The sequence below is a fragment of the Cebidichthys violaceus genome, unplaced genomic scaffold, assembly GCF_023349555.1.
Source record: "Cebidichthys violaceus isolate CVI_PGR_0920_01 unplaced genomic scaffold, fCebVio1.0.p SCAF_58, whole genome shotgun sequence".
NCBI lineage: Eukaryota > Metazoa > Chordata > Actinopteri > Perciformes > Stichaeidae > Cebidichthys > Cebidichthys violaceus.
In genome coordinates this window covers 217,859-231,850 of record NW_027176794.1, presented here as the reverse complement: position 1 = coordinate 231,850, position 13,992 = coordinate 217,859, and the positions used below count along the sequence as shown (strand labels likewise).

Here is a 13,992-nt window from a genome sequence, read left to right as displayed (position 1 = left end):
AAAGTCTGAAGTGTCTGGAGGTGTGAGTGATTTCTGGAAAGTTGTTGTCATCTTGTGCTTGTAGACTCCTTCATGTTCTGTATCCTTTTCTCTCTCTCTCTCTCTCTCTCTCTCTCTCTCTCTCTCTCTCTCTCTCTCTCTCTCTGCTGTCACTTTTCCAGACCTCTGTGACTCACAGTGGTCAGTTTAAGCTGGTGTTTTCCTTGAAAGGAGAAATCCTCCGCTCTGAAAAAGTCCTTCACATGTTTCATTTTGTCGTCCCCCAACTGTGTATTTGGTCTTTGCCCGTTTCCATCTCAGCGTTTTCAAAGTATTTTGAGTCCACACTGAGGCTGCTTTCGTGTAAAAGTGACACGGATGCCGTTGAGCTTCATCCACAGCTCGCCACACATTCCTGCGACGGACAGACCTCTGAGACAATCCGCCAAATTAGATTTTAATGAGGCCATCGTGTTCATCAAACCAAACCAATATGGAGCTCACTCGCAGGAGTCTGAGCAGCCGACTGACGGATGAGTTCATCAGCACATTGGCGTGCCCCATGGGGGCTCAGAAATCGCCTTCAAAGTGAGAGTCAAACTGTCAAGTGGAAGCCGCCCACAGATATGGTTGGTGTGCCTCAAGCAAAACACTCCATTTGGCTGATAACGGGACTGGATCCCACAGTAAATATGCCAGCCGGAGACAGAGGCGACGGGTTGCTAATTGTGTTTTGATGGGACTAATGAGGAAGAGTTTATGGCTTTCTGTTTCGCAGGTTAACCAAGGTGCAAGGTCTGTATTGATTGTCAAGAGCTTAAAGAGCGTTGGAGAGTTCTTAAGTGCGTCATGTACGGCAGCGTTCGCTCATGCAGGCTCTCTTTCTCAGCCGAGAAAGTTGTGCTCATCTATTAACTCTCCTCAACACCCTGCTGTGAACTCTCAGGACAATTTCATGCTGAGAGTCTCATTCAGAAGGACCTCCTCTCCCTCACGCTGTCCCCTCCCTTGAGGAGTGTGAAGCCCTGCTATCATATGTCAAATTCACAGAAGCCTGTGGGGCTCGCCAGACGCCCACTGACCAGAGGGCCGGAGGTGAAAGGTTACGGTGACTCATAGAAGCAGGCTTATTATCTGCCCATGAAGGCCTGCTTTTGGACGTTGCCTGGTTACACCAGAAAGCAAAACAAGTTTGTCATTAAGTGTCATCGCTTCTTAACAAGCTTTAGATTAGCAGATAACTGTGTATAGAATGTCAGACAGCAGAAATGTTGTTCCCCCACTTTTTACATATTTTATTCTAACAGAAAGCAGCCAGCTTTACGAAGCACAGATGTAGAGCTTGAAAGGCAGAAAAACAACAACAACAAAAAAGCTATTGATTGCATTATGGGAAATGTAGGAGCCAGCCTCTTTGGAGCTTGACCCCATTCCCAGGACTAAAGTGAGGACATCTTTGCCTCTGCTGCTTTTGATTTTGACATTTTTTTTCCCCCCCTGATCTGTCTATTGCGAGTCTTGTGGAAGAGCAACCCTGAATAGCTGGAGTACTCCTTTCTTTCCATCACTCTGTAGACGTTAACCCATAACGACAAAACAAACACGCTCTATTGAATCTTAACTGCAGAAATACCTGCCTCACATATGTAACCGAAGCCGTAAAAAGCTCCAAATTGAGCTCAGACCAACCTGCTTCCCCTTCAATCTTCATTGCAATAAGTTGAATCTGTGTGGACCAAATACTTTTCAGCTGACATAATAAATAAAGGCCCACACGTGTCAAAGCCAAGCTATTAAGTCCAGGGAACCCTCTGTAGACCTCTTAGATAGCATTGTGTCGAGGCATGGAGCCAGAAACGTAATGGAAGATGTTTGGTACCACCACCATGAGTCTTACTGAAGCAGCCAGTCAAAGAGGCCTGGATGTATAAGCCAAAAAACCAAAGTAACCATTGTTAGACAGCTTCAGTCGTCTGCAGTGATGGAAGAAACAGGCAGGAGGGCAACCATCTCTTCAGAGCCGCGAGGTAGATGGAGAGCCACTCTTAATTAAAACATTAAAGAAAGCCTTCTCAGACCTTGCCAGATGGCACAGAGGACTCTGAGCATAGAGGAAAAAGATGTCCAACAAGACAAAAAAATTGGGCTCTAATTGCCAAGTACTGTATCGGGCACAACCCAAATAAGCAGCCACCTGGATTAAAGCATCCCTGCGGTAAAGCAGGGTAGTTGCAGCACCGTGCTTCTCAGCTGTAGAAACGGGGCGACAGAGGGCAGACAGAGGGAAAAAAATGAGCTGGGACAAATACAGATATATCCTTGAGGAAAATAGCACAACCTCAGAATTGAGCAATGATTCATTTCTCATCTCGGCAAAGTCAGAGAAGACGTTGGAGTGGCTTCAGGACGGGACCCAGATATTAACTGACCTAAAGATCCCAATGTTTTTCCAACACTTTCTAAACAATGGATAACGGAGCTTGACATCTTGTGCACAGAAGGGCGATTGACACTGCACAAATACAGGTATGCAAAGCTGGTTGCGGGCACACCCAAGATGACGTAACGCAGTATCTGCTGACTGCGGTACTTCTGCATGGGAGTACTGAATGAAGAGTCTTGTGACATTTCAGTTTTAACTTTACAAAAATTGCAACAGGTCATTTAATTTCGGGGTATTTTGTGAAGGCTAATGGAAGAAAATACAACTATTGTTACTTTTGAGTTAAGCCTGCAAAAGTAGAAAGTGAAAGGAGTCTTTCAAAAGTCAGTCGAGGTCGCGTCTCTCTCTCGTTAGGGTCCAGCCCCCTCCTCTACAGAGACCAAGAGGAAGTGGTCCTGATTGAGCTTTGTCTGCACGGCTTGTCTGACCGTAAGGACAAAGCCATCAGCAGCAGAGACTGCAAGGACGACCGGATAGACACAACACTGCCAGACTGGACTCCTACAACAACACTGAGGACAACTTTGTGTAGAATGTCGTGTGAAACACAGCAACTGGTCCTTGCTTTTGATTGTATTTGATACATCTATAAAGAAGCAAGGCGTACGTTTAGTTCGTTGCAGGGATTGTAAAATGAAATCCACAAGTGAAGTTGCTCTTGGATTTTTCAGTGTCACACTCACTCAGCCTCTTGAGTATCAAAAGCCCAGAACCCGAGGCACTCTTCATGGATGAAGCTTTGGTGGCGAAGCAGAAATACTTTCCTGCTTCTTCCTGAACCACAGCTGTTTGACGTTCTGTCTCGTGAAAATGGGTTTAAGTCTACGAGCTGTCTCCGCATGGCTGCATTTGGGTGGAGGAACACAATGAGTGAATGTGCTTGTAATAGCATGTCACCGCATAATGGAAAAGACAGCTTACTTTACAGATTGTGCTTAGATTCCTCTCAGGGGGGGTAGAATGTGGTTCTGGTGATCCAGGCAGTGGATATACTGTGGATGGCAGGAGAATCTCTCCTTCATTTGGCTATTTTTAGCCAGTGTTGTGTGGTTGATGGTAATGGCAGATCTACTTATCTGTGAGCTGATAGAGCCATCGCTTTTCACTGAGGAGGATCCTCTTACGCTGCAGTCTGATCGGTACCAGAGGATCGAGTTAACGCAGCAAATCCAGCTCCACTATTCATAACACCCTTTGGGCCCTCATTATACCAGCTACTTTCTATTGTCAAAATGATTCCAAACTTCAGTGATGAAACCGGCGCTCGATGAATCATTTAAATAATATTTACTGGTTCCAGATCCTCAAATGTGAGGTTTTGCTGTTTATCTCTGTTTCATATCATTTTAAGCTGAATAGATTTGAAATTTGGCTTGTTGGTCAAATAAAACAAGCAATTTGAAGGTGTCTCCGTGGGCTTTGGGAAATTGCACAGGCATTTTATGGTCAAAATGGTTAATAAGGAACTTTTTTGATACTTTACTTTGGAGAATAGGGCACATTTTTCTACAAAACCCGGTTTTAAGACTCCAAAAAAAGCGGACAAATCTAAAGTCTACAGCCCTAGCAGCTCTGTGAGAGTATACTGGCTTTAGCGAACTGCTAACGTCGGCATGCTATCATGCTCACAGTGACAATACTAACATGCTGATGGTTGGCAGATGATGTTTTCAGAGTCACAAGGCCTGCACAGAATGCTGGTCTGCATGGTACGTTACATATTTAATTATGTATACATGTTTGATTGAGTCTGGCTCGGAGAATAGCGCTGTGGTTGCAGCCACACCCAAAGGTGCGACTCGGTTATTTGTTCAATGACGTTCACCTGAGTTAGCTTTATGCCTCTGCGCCTGATGAGGAGCCACAAATTACAGCTGACGCTGATGGCAATGTCATTAGTTTTGCAGGTAATTAGTCATAAACCAAAGTGTCAGATAAAAAATGTAACCTCATGATGATGCTAAAGTTATTAGGATGCATCAGTGGAAAGTTTGACCTGCTGCTGGCATAAGATGAAAAGCAAGTGGATCATCAAAGTTAGTAGCATTCATCCTCTGGGGACAATGAATGTCTGTCCAAAATTTCATGGCAATCCACACAGTATTTGTTGAGATATTTCGGTCTGCTCATGGACATTTTCTGCTTCCAGATTTTGAAATGTCAGGATTTGCTGTTTTAGTCAATAGACTCATTATACTTGTGTTTTGGGTATTTAAATATGTAACTTTGGGCAATTGTAATGTTTCACTTTTTTCACTTAGTAGTTACATTTTTAACAGTGAAAATAATCTTAAAATTGAAACCTAAATGAGACTCACTAGTGCTCTACAGAATAAGGAGATCGAGCTGCTGTGAATAATTATCGAATTGCCCCAATTGGGCATGCATTAATAGTTAAACAAGAGATACACATATCAAATCTAAAGGAAAACTCCTTTATTTGAAATAAAACATAGATTAAGTGCCAGATGACAGGAAGAATCCTCTTGTTATGTCGTAGTGTTGTTAAGCCTTGTGTCCCATTGGGGTAAACAAACAAAAGACAACTTGGATATCTGCTCAGCAATAACTCCTGCGAGACGAAGCAAGAGGAGCCAAGTTTATGATAAATGAGCGTGGAGGCCCCACATGAAGCTACATTCTCCTGCCCCCCCCCCCCCCCCCCCCCCCCCCCCCCCCATAAGTCTTCAAGTGCCTCTCTGCTTAGAAATCAGTGTGTGCAGGGCGACTTCCTACATTGTCTTGTTTCCCAGAATCAGCCAGCATTCTGCTTCTGACTCATGCGGCCACAGCACAGGCTTTGGCTGGCGTTCAACGGACGGGACACCCCCACCCCCACACCCCCCCACCCCACCTCCCACCACTGACCTTATAAAAAGAGTAAGTCACCCACATATCCACTAATCACCCTTCACTTCCTGCCTGTGTTGCAATTCAGACAGTCTACCGGGTATTGTGACCCGCTCAGCGTCTCCTCGTGATATCAGGCCGGTGATGCGTTAGATGTGATCTCATCAACAGAGCAGATTTGTTTTGGATACAGCATTTAAAAACCCCATGTCATGTCAGTAACACATGACTTGTAATTGTTAAAGGACCATACCATTGTTTTTTTTAGCAATTAAATACACACCACTTAGACATTGCATTGCAGTAATCCGTGCTTCATTTCTTTTAGAAATGTAGATGTGTTCCGTCTACTGTTCCAGGCGTCCATTGGCTTCCATTAACTTCCATTTCAATTAAGTTAATGCAGTGAAAATCTTCATAACTCAGATTCATTTTAATTTAAACTAGATTATCGCAACAATAAATTAAGCATTGCGTTAGCTCATGCAGGACAGCCCGCTGATTGAATCATCGTTTATAATCAGTCACACACTAATCACTGTCCATTCTCACAACAAGGCTGCACATTTAAATATGACTCCCTCCTCAATGATCCCTACTACACCAATACTGCCCCATTCAACTGCTGCCGCTGGCAAAGCTCCGCCTCTACCGCTATAGTTCTATCGTGGCGCAAAGGTTAAAATAGTATTTAATGTCTTTTTTGGGGGTTTAGCATGCTGCTTCTCCAATCCAGGGAGCATCTTAAGAGTTGAGCCATCAGCACCAAGCTTAACTGTTTTTCCATTTGTTGCAATATATGGTTAAATCTATGACAAGAGTGTCCCTGACTGAGAGTAACAAAAATGAGTGTACGGTTTTACTGTGATGAATTGCAAAACATAAGCACATTTTTTATTCTACACATCCAACTCAACCGGCTATTAAATGTATGGCGCGATTTACAGTTAAAGGAAAAGTTGGACATTTGGGGAAATACACTGAAGCTTTGTTTATCCTCATGAGTGGCATCGTGGTGCGAGCCTCTTAAATGCTTTCGAAACAGAAGGTCCACCTTTGTTTCATTCATAATACATGACGTCTTTCTTTACAGGGATTGCATGTTAATTGTTTACAGTAAAATACAATTCCTTCTCAGCATTGTGGTAGTTGGTTTATGGCATTTTGCCAACAAACGCGTTGAGCATTAACGCCTTTGTGCGTGCTCGTAGCTCGCTCGTCATTCCTTAAAAGGTTAAAAAAAAAAAACGAATTGGCCGTCTTTGTAATATCCTCAGACGTGTTGACAGTATTTTTCAGTAAACTATTTGTGACAGTGGTGACCGAGCGCCGAGACAAATTGCCGAGCCTTCACGCATGACACGCAACGTCATTCATGACGTCATTTTGCATTCATAGTTGGTTTCTTGCCGAGAGTTAGATGAGAAGATTGATACCTCTCTCTTAACTGTGTGGTAAATATGAAGCTAGAAGCTAGCAGCTGGTCAGCTTAGCTTAGCATCAAGGCTGGAAACGGATAGCCTGGCTCTGTCCAATGGCAACAAACTCCAGTAGATTCTTTCCATGTCTTTCATTATTATAGCGCTTTGACCACCGGTTCATGTCCTCATTGAACAAACTCTCACAGATGTCTTGTCTTCTCCACCTACTGGTCTCTGTGATTCTCGTTATGGACTGTCTATTTTGGCTTTTTTGTGATGGCTGCTATAAGCCGTGCTGGAGAATGGAAACCCCCGTGAGCCCAACAGGCATGTTGCAAAGTTTAGAAATTGGCGATTTCTTTGGGACTCCACCAGAGCGATGTCAGACATTCGGTCACACCACTCAGGCCACCGAGCAGCTGGAGAGCAGACCTTCCACTTCTCTCGTCTAAAAAGGAGGGGAGGGGGGGTTCCCCTCGGAGAACCTACAGCCAACATCACGTTGTTTTCTTGGTTAGAGAGTGATGTAACAGAGCTGAAAGAGGTTAGCGAATGTGCATATACGTGCTTGCCTGCATAGTCTTGGCTGTGATTCTTGCTCAATCATTCCAATAAAAATAAAAATGCAGTTTTGTGGTTTGAGGAGCACGGTTCTGCTTTGTCCGTCTCAGACAATTCCCCACAATCCCATCCTCTGCTGTCCTCTTTTTTTAATTAACTCCTTCTGTTATTTCTGCACGGTCCTCATGCTGTGACAAAGGAGAGGCCTCCGCCAGTGAAACATTGGCCCGACTCCTGATGTTATCCATACTTGACAGTGAAGTGCGTCACGGCGTTCAAAGCACTTCTGGATGTGCGTAGCATTTGTAGGTTTGTCTCACGATTTGGTAGAGAGACGGGGCCGTCTTTTCTTGGAGGACGTGCGGCTGCAAAGGGAACAAGAGCGAGTGGCGATTAGCATCTGATCTTCAACAAACCGCAAAGCCCGCCAAGAAGCGCGGGGAGAGAACTGGGCCGGCGATCTGTGGGCACCACTAGCCCGGCGTCACGCTGGGCAGAGGGGCGAAACAGATGGGCCATCTGGTGACTCGCTGGCACGGGACAGGGCTTTTCTGTTCCCGTGTGTTTGTGTGTGTGTGTGTGTGTGTGTGTAGCAGCGACAGACTGGACCACGTGGCGTTAGGAGACCACCTGTCTTGTGGCCCTTCTTCATCTCTTTCATGTGTGGTCAGCAGCACCATACTAACACAGCCTGACTGGGACATTTCATACCCCATTTTTGCTACCTAATATCAAAGGTATATCAGTTGTAAAGTGTGTTTTGGGGGTAAATATTAGTTTGCCCATATTTAGTGTTCTTGTTGCGATGTATCTAGAATGCCCTGTTTTTAGAAAGTGGTCACCCTTGAACATTTTTCTGCACAGGCTTTAAATATTTAGCTTTCCAATCCGCCAGCTCTTGTGATTTGTGCCACTGACAGCAGCACACTGCATGTTGCCATGTTCAAACTCTGCCGGCACCCTGTGACTCAGCCCCTCAGGCTGTAAATCGCTCTAGTGGCCGTCTGTGTTGCTTTTATGAAAAGTTTTCTGGCCGACACAAAGAGAGACCGTTTGTGTCTCTGCAGACGGGCTGGAGCATCTTGTCTGTGCTAAATGTTTGGGGTAAAAAGACAAGGACGCATGTAACATGAACACTGGAGATAATGAAAACAAAAGTAAGCAATGCTTTAAGAATACAAGACATCTGGTGAGCGTCGCTATTCATCTCTCTGGAGGCTCTTTAGTCTTCTTCCAAAGATTCTGTGTTGCTATTGATGGCCTCCTACAAACTACATCTGCCATGCAAGTTGATGTACCCACATTCCTTTATTAATACAGTATGATTATTTTGCTATTGTGCATTTTTTTTTCTTTTACATTTCTCTTCCCTGCGAGCGTTGTATGAAAGTACACCGATATCCCAGTGTGTTATCTCCCCTCAACACTGTGCTGCCTTTGAAGTGTGCCCTGCAATTAATCATGTGATGGAGTGTTTAGTTTACTACAAAAACTAATCATGAAAAAATGTCACAGCGGCAGAGCTGAAGCCTTTTCGTCAAACTGCAGCGCTGATGCCAAATGTTGGATCTATATCATTGGAGCTGAAACACTCTGTGTTGTCTTTGTGTAGCAACAAGCAGCTCGTTCTCAGATCCCCTCTGCCATAACAACCTGTTGACCCTTTTCAAGTAAAGGAACATTCTTACTTGGAAGGATTTAGAAGGTGTTGTGATGTTTATTTTAATCATGCAGTGAGAGGTTTCTCTGTGCTGCATGCCTTCATTCACACAGAAGAGGAACAGACACGCTAAAGTGCTGTAATTCCGCTGATGTCGCGTCGTTGGTTCTCTCCTACTTCCTTTTTCATGATGTTCAGATGCAAATTGTTGTTTTTTTTTCAGATTTTGTTATTATTTATTTTGGCATTTTAAAGCAGGATTATGAGATGTAAATGGGACATTGTTCCTCATGCAAATGATGAGTTGATTTCATAGACAGTAAAGTGCCCTCTACTCATTCAATACACACTGAAGCTTACTTGGGTCTGGTGTGACCAGTAGCTTATGGTGGCTAATGTTACACATTGCTGATTTTTCTATTCTTGTGCTGCTGGCCACATTTTGACCATTATCTAATTGTCACTCATGGCCGCCCCAGATAGGCTAGCTTTAAATGAGTCTTAAATTTGTCTTCGAGAGGCCCTTTATGGCTCTCTGCAACCTGCATCGTCCCGTTGGTCAGCACTACATGTCTCTGTGATTGATGCTCTATCACCATACACCACCACAGACATTTTAATATCACAAAATACTGCAATACATGCAGCTGTTTCTCTGGTTCCTCTTCCTCTTTTTTCCCCTCTAAGCTTGTATTCAAAGAAGAAAAGAAATGTTTCCCACAGTGTTTGTGTGTGAGAAATATCTGCACATAGTCATTTACCGGATGTGACCATCATTTTCTTTTTTGATGTTGGTTTGGTTTGATGTACAACACTGTGAAGTGGGAATTGAAGTTGTTTACTCCGTTTTGTTTTACTTGCTGTCATCAGCGGAACAAAAAAACACGAGCGCCAAAAGAATTCCCCATTATGGGATGTGACAACCGCTTTTTTTTGCTCACCGACTTAATGCATAAAGAAGGCTCTGGCTTTGTGCTGTAAGTGCTCACGGTCTTTTACCTGAGGCAGGCAGTTAGGCAAACACCCACGCCTGCCTTCACTGCTGCACCGCAGGATCTCAAGGGCACCAGGCTCCTCCATCATCAAAAAAAAGTAGGAATTCCTCCACGGCTGCTGCCTTGTGGTTTTCAGAGTATACAGCAATAAAGAGACATCAGGGCATTCAAAGGATTTTAGATGGATCGAGTTAGCAGCTGCCTCAAATGCAGCTCTTGGCTGTCATGTTGTTATTTGTTTGGCAGGAGATCTTAAAATATAAAAGGTTATATTGGTCTCAAGCGACTGTCCTGGTTAAATAAAGATTATTGAATAACAGAAGCGGTGACACTGATAGTGGAGAGAAAAAGCTTTGTGTTGAAACTACCACCTGCGTCCTGTTTTGTCATTGTTTTTTTGTGCGATCACAGAAATATTACGGGCGCCAAGCTGAAGGAAAGTGGCAACAGTTCTTGGATATTAAAACTGTTGTTTTCGTGTGTTTTTTTTCTCAGGATGAAATCTTCGCTTGCAGAGAGAAGTTGAGCTCCGGGCTCGAGTTCAACAGGGCCACTTCCTGATGATGACAGTAAATATGGGTGAGTAGTATTCAAAAGGCAGGCTGCGGTACAGCATGGCACATACAGACAAAAACACACAAACATACACACCTCTTTCACATCCTCTGGCAGGAACAGTACAGAAAAAAAAAGCAACACGCATGTCAGAGTGTGAGAAGGCTGTTAACAGCTCCAGATGGCCTGTTTTGTACACACTTGTTTTGTTCTTTTTAAATTGTTGTTAGTAACGATGTTGTATTCCTGCTTTTTGGACTTCATTAATGGACGCCATCCTAGGTGCTCACATAGCTCCCTCAAAACTGCTTGCACATTATATTTATATTCACACCTACCAGGCCTGAACACACATATGCACTCCTACATCTATGCAAAACTAGTCACCAACACTCAAGCACACACACACACACACACACACACACACACACACACACACACACACACATACACACACATACTGAGTTCCTCTGCACAACAGACTTTCTCCTGTGGTGTATTTGCATGTGCACAGGACCTCTAGGCCTTCAGGAGCTGATGAGTCAACCTGTTGCTAAGTGATCTCTGTAAACAAAGCTCAAAACATATTTTTGGGGTGTATTCTTACCTTTTAAAAACCAAGAACAATGCACTGTGTATGCATCATAACCGAAGTTGAGTGGTCAAATTTTATTTTTGACTGCTTTCCACTGCAATCCGAAACCGTGTTGCCTTTGTTTCCACAGATGACGGTCTCCAAAATGGACCGGGACAGCACAGGAACTCACAAGGTAAACCTTAATTGTCTCGGATGAAAAAATCAACATTGCAGAAATTGTTTGACTTTTTTTTTTTTTTTTGGAATATGGTGATTCTCTTTCCTGCCATAGGATTGTTGGTCGTGCCATTTTTGTCTTCTTTTTTTTTTAATGGGGCACAGGGGATCTTTTAGAGGAGTGAGCAGTATACGCCACATAGAAGCGGTATACATCTCATTAAAATTGAGATGCAGCTCAGCAGCATATGTCAAGTTGTTCTAGTCACAAATCAGAAATAAGAATTCTGATCTGTCATACCAAATGTATGCAATTCCAAGACTGTTTAGTTTAGAAATATTCAAATACACCATTTTTTAGAATAGGCGAAAATAAGACATTTGTAGTGCGTACAATACCATCCCCGTCTTACCAAAAATACAGACTAGCAGCAAACAGCACTAACTGATAGTTAGCAAGCTAGCAACAAACTTCCTTTACAAATATCTTTGTAAAAACGTTAACATAAATTCAGTGCACACAAAGTGGAAGCGTACACGTGAAGGAATGTCACAGACTTTAGATGTTGAATAGAAATGATTGCAGACATTCTCCAATGAAAGACTTTCGGTAGAGTCCTTGTACAAACATTGATTGCGCAACCATTCTCACACACCCACAATAGCCAGCCTTACTTCAGTCATTCTTAGTGAGAGATTAACTTCAGAGCTTTAAAGGTTACACCCATTAGTTGGTAAATTAGCTGTGTCGCAGTTTCGATAAACGGCAAGGTGTGTAGAAAAGAGTGTGCCTTGCTTATCATAGCTGGTGTGTGTGTGTGTCTATGTGAGTGTGTGCGCGTGTGTTGTGCGTCAGAGCTCAGCCCGAGCTGCAGAGTGAGGACACGTTTGGCTCCAGCTGCTGGTCCTGGCGGATGCCTTTGCCATGATGTGTCTCTCGGCAGCAGGAAATCCCCTCAATGTCTTCATTCAGGCAGCGCGCTTTACACATACATACACACACACACACACACACACACACACACACACACACACACACACACACACAGTCACTGCGTTGCTGGCCCTTACACACACTTTGTTAGCTTGCAAGTTGCTGCACTAGCCTCTCGCTAGCTTGCGCCTGCATATTAAAACTTCAAACTCTGGTTTCGGAGACAGCTACAGGAGAACAACTCCTTTTGATCGAGGGCTTTTTATTGCAGAATCCCACATTATACACGAACAGAACACTACTACAGCCATGCACCCACCCGCCCCCCCTGTACAACTAAATTAGAGTTGGTCGTTCTTCTTCTCACATTTGCCGCAGAGGAAAAGCACATATTTTCCACAAATGTCAAGAAAGGCTGTCAAATTGCATCAAACCCTCAGAACAAACCCTTGGAGAGAATATTGTATCTTCTCTAGCTTGAGATATTGCATAATCTCTTTGAAGAGGGTCTTTTTACCTGAACGGTATAAGTCGCTAGAGTGCAAAAGGCCACCACGTTGCACTGATAATTACTTAGGTGCAAACCCTGTGGTGCCACACCAATTAAAGTACAATGATCGATTGGCTGCTCTATCATTTCAGAGAAAGTAGTAAAAGAAATAGACTGCCAGAAGTAATGTGGTCTTGGCCGTGACCAAAACATGATTAATTGCAGGAGCTTGCTTATCACAAATCTGGTCTAATTCTAGACAATCTAACTTTCCCACAGAGACAATAACTCCTTTTACGTAAACCATCTTGGACTGGAGTTCCAACTTCATTTCACCCGCTGCCACTTTCACAGTTCTCAGCTTTTAGCCTTAGAAAAAGAAAAAAGAAAGATGTAGGAGTGATGATGCAATGCCCAGCAATCAGCCTCCATTGTGTAATGTTGCTCGCTCTGCTCCGCTTCCTGGAATTCCCCCTTTTTCTTATGCTTGTCACATTTCACCCAAGACACAAGACGAAGAACAGGAAATGAACTGAAGGTATTGCGATGCATCCAAATACCAGAAAACAAATTCTCAACCATCCTCTCGGTCAAGTCGACTTAAGGTTTCCTCAAAACCTGGCAGGGATGTGTGAGCTGGTTGCTTTCCACTGTGCTGGTGGTTAGCCTTGGCTGGCCTCGGCCTGGCAAGCGGACGCCGACCGGGCCTTGGTGATGTAATAAATTAATTTATAGGCTGCCATCGCTGCCGGCTCTGTACGCCACCACGCAATTCTCACACTCTCACTACCCCCCCCCCCCCCCCCTTCGCCAACCAGCCCTCCCACTCTCGCCCTCTGCTATTATCCTTAGGTCACAGCACAGACCTCAAACACACACAAACACACACATGGATACACGCATGCAGGCCTCTGTTGTTTGTTTTGTATCCTTGACTGCCAGTGCTCAGGGTAGTCTGGAGCTCCGAGCCTGAAGAGGCTTAACTGAAACAACACGTGTCACCAGAGAGAGAGGTTATTGTTATTATCATAACGGTAATTAATGCACACTTTTCTTGCCGTGCGTATGCAGTACAATGGCAACATGTTATGTTATATTTTTTGGTTTGGTCACAGAGTGGCCATGGACAAACGCTCTACTCCCTCGTGTCCATCTTTGACTGATTCAATCAAAAATCCATTAATTCCCTGATGTGGAATAACGCGGTTAGCCCTGCTTCGTATTCAGGACAGAGACGGTGACTCAGTTCCTTCCTGTTCGGAGAGGACGGGCCCGCTCGAGCGGTTAGTCATTCAGCGCTCCTGGCAGCTTTGTATTTTTTTTTAACAAACTGTCCTTCTCCGTGAGCAC

The 13,992-nt window shown here is 44.0% G+C and overlaps 1 protein-coding gene across 1 annotated transcript in view; it reads left to right on the top strand.

Moving 5' to 3' along the window:
* Window positions 1-13,992, top strand: part of map3k22 (mitogen-activated protein kinase kinase kinase 22) — a 37,735-nt gene that overhangs the window by 819 nt on the left and 22,924 nt on the right. The window contains exons 2-3 of the mRNA XM_068732266.1: window positions 10,405-10,488; window positions 11,190-11,234. Of these exons, the coding sequence (XP_068588367.1) occupies window positions 10,470-10,488; window positions 11,190-11,234 (64 nt within the window). The 5' untranslated portion in view covers window positions 10,405-10,469. The remainder of the gene's footprint in view (window positions 1-10,404; window positions 10,489-11,189; window positions 11,235-13,992) is intronic.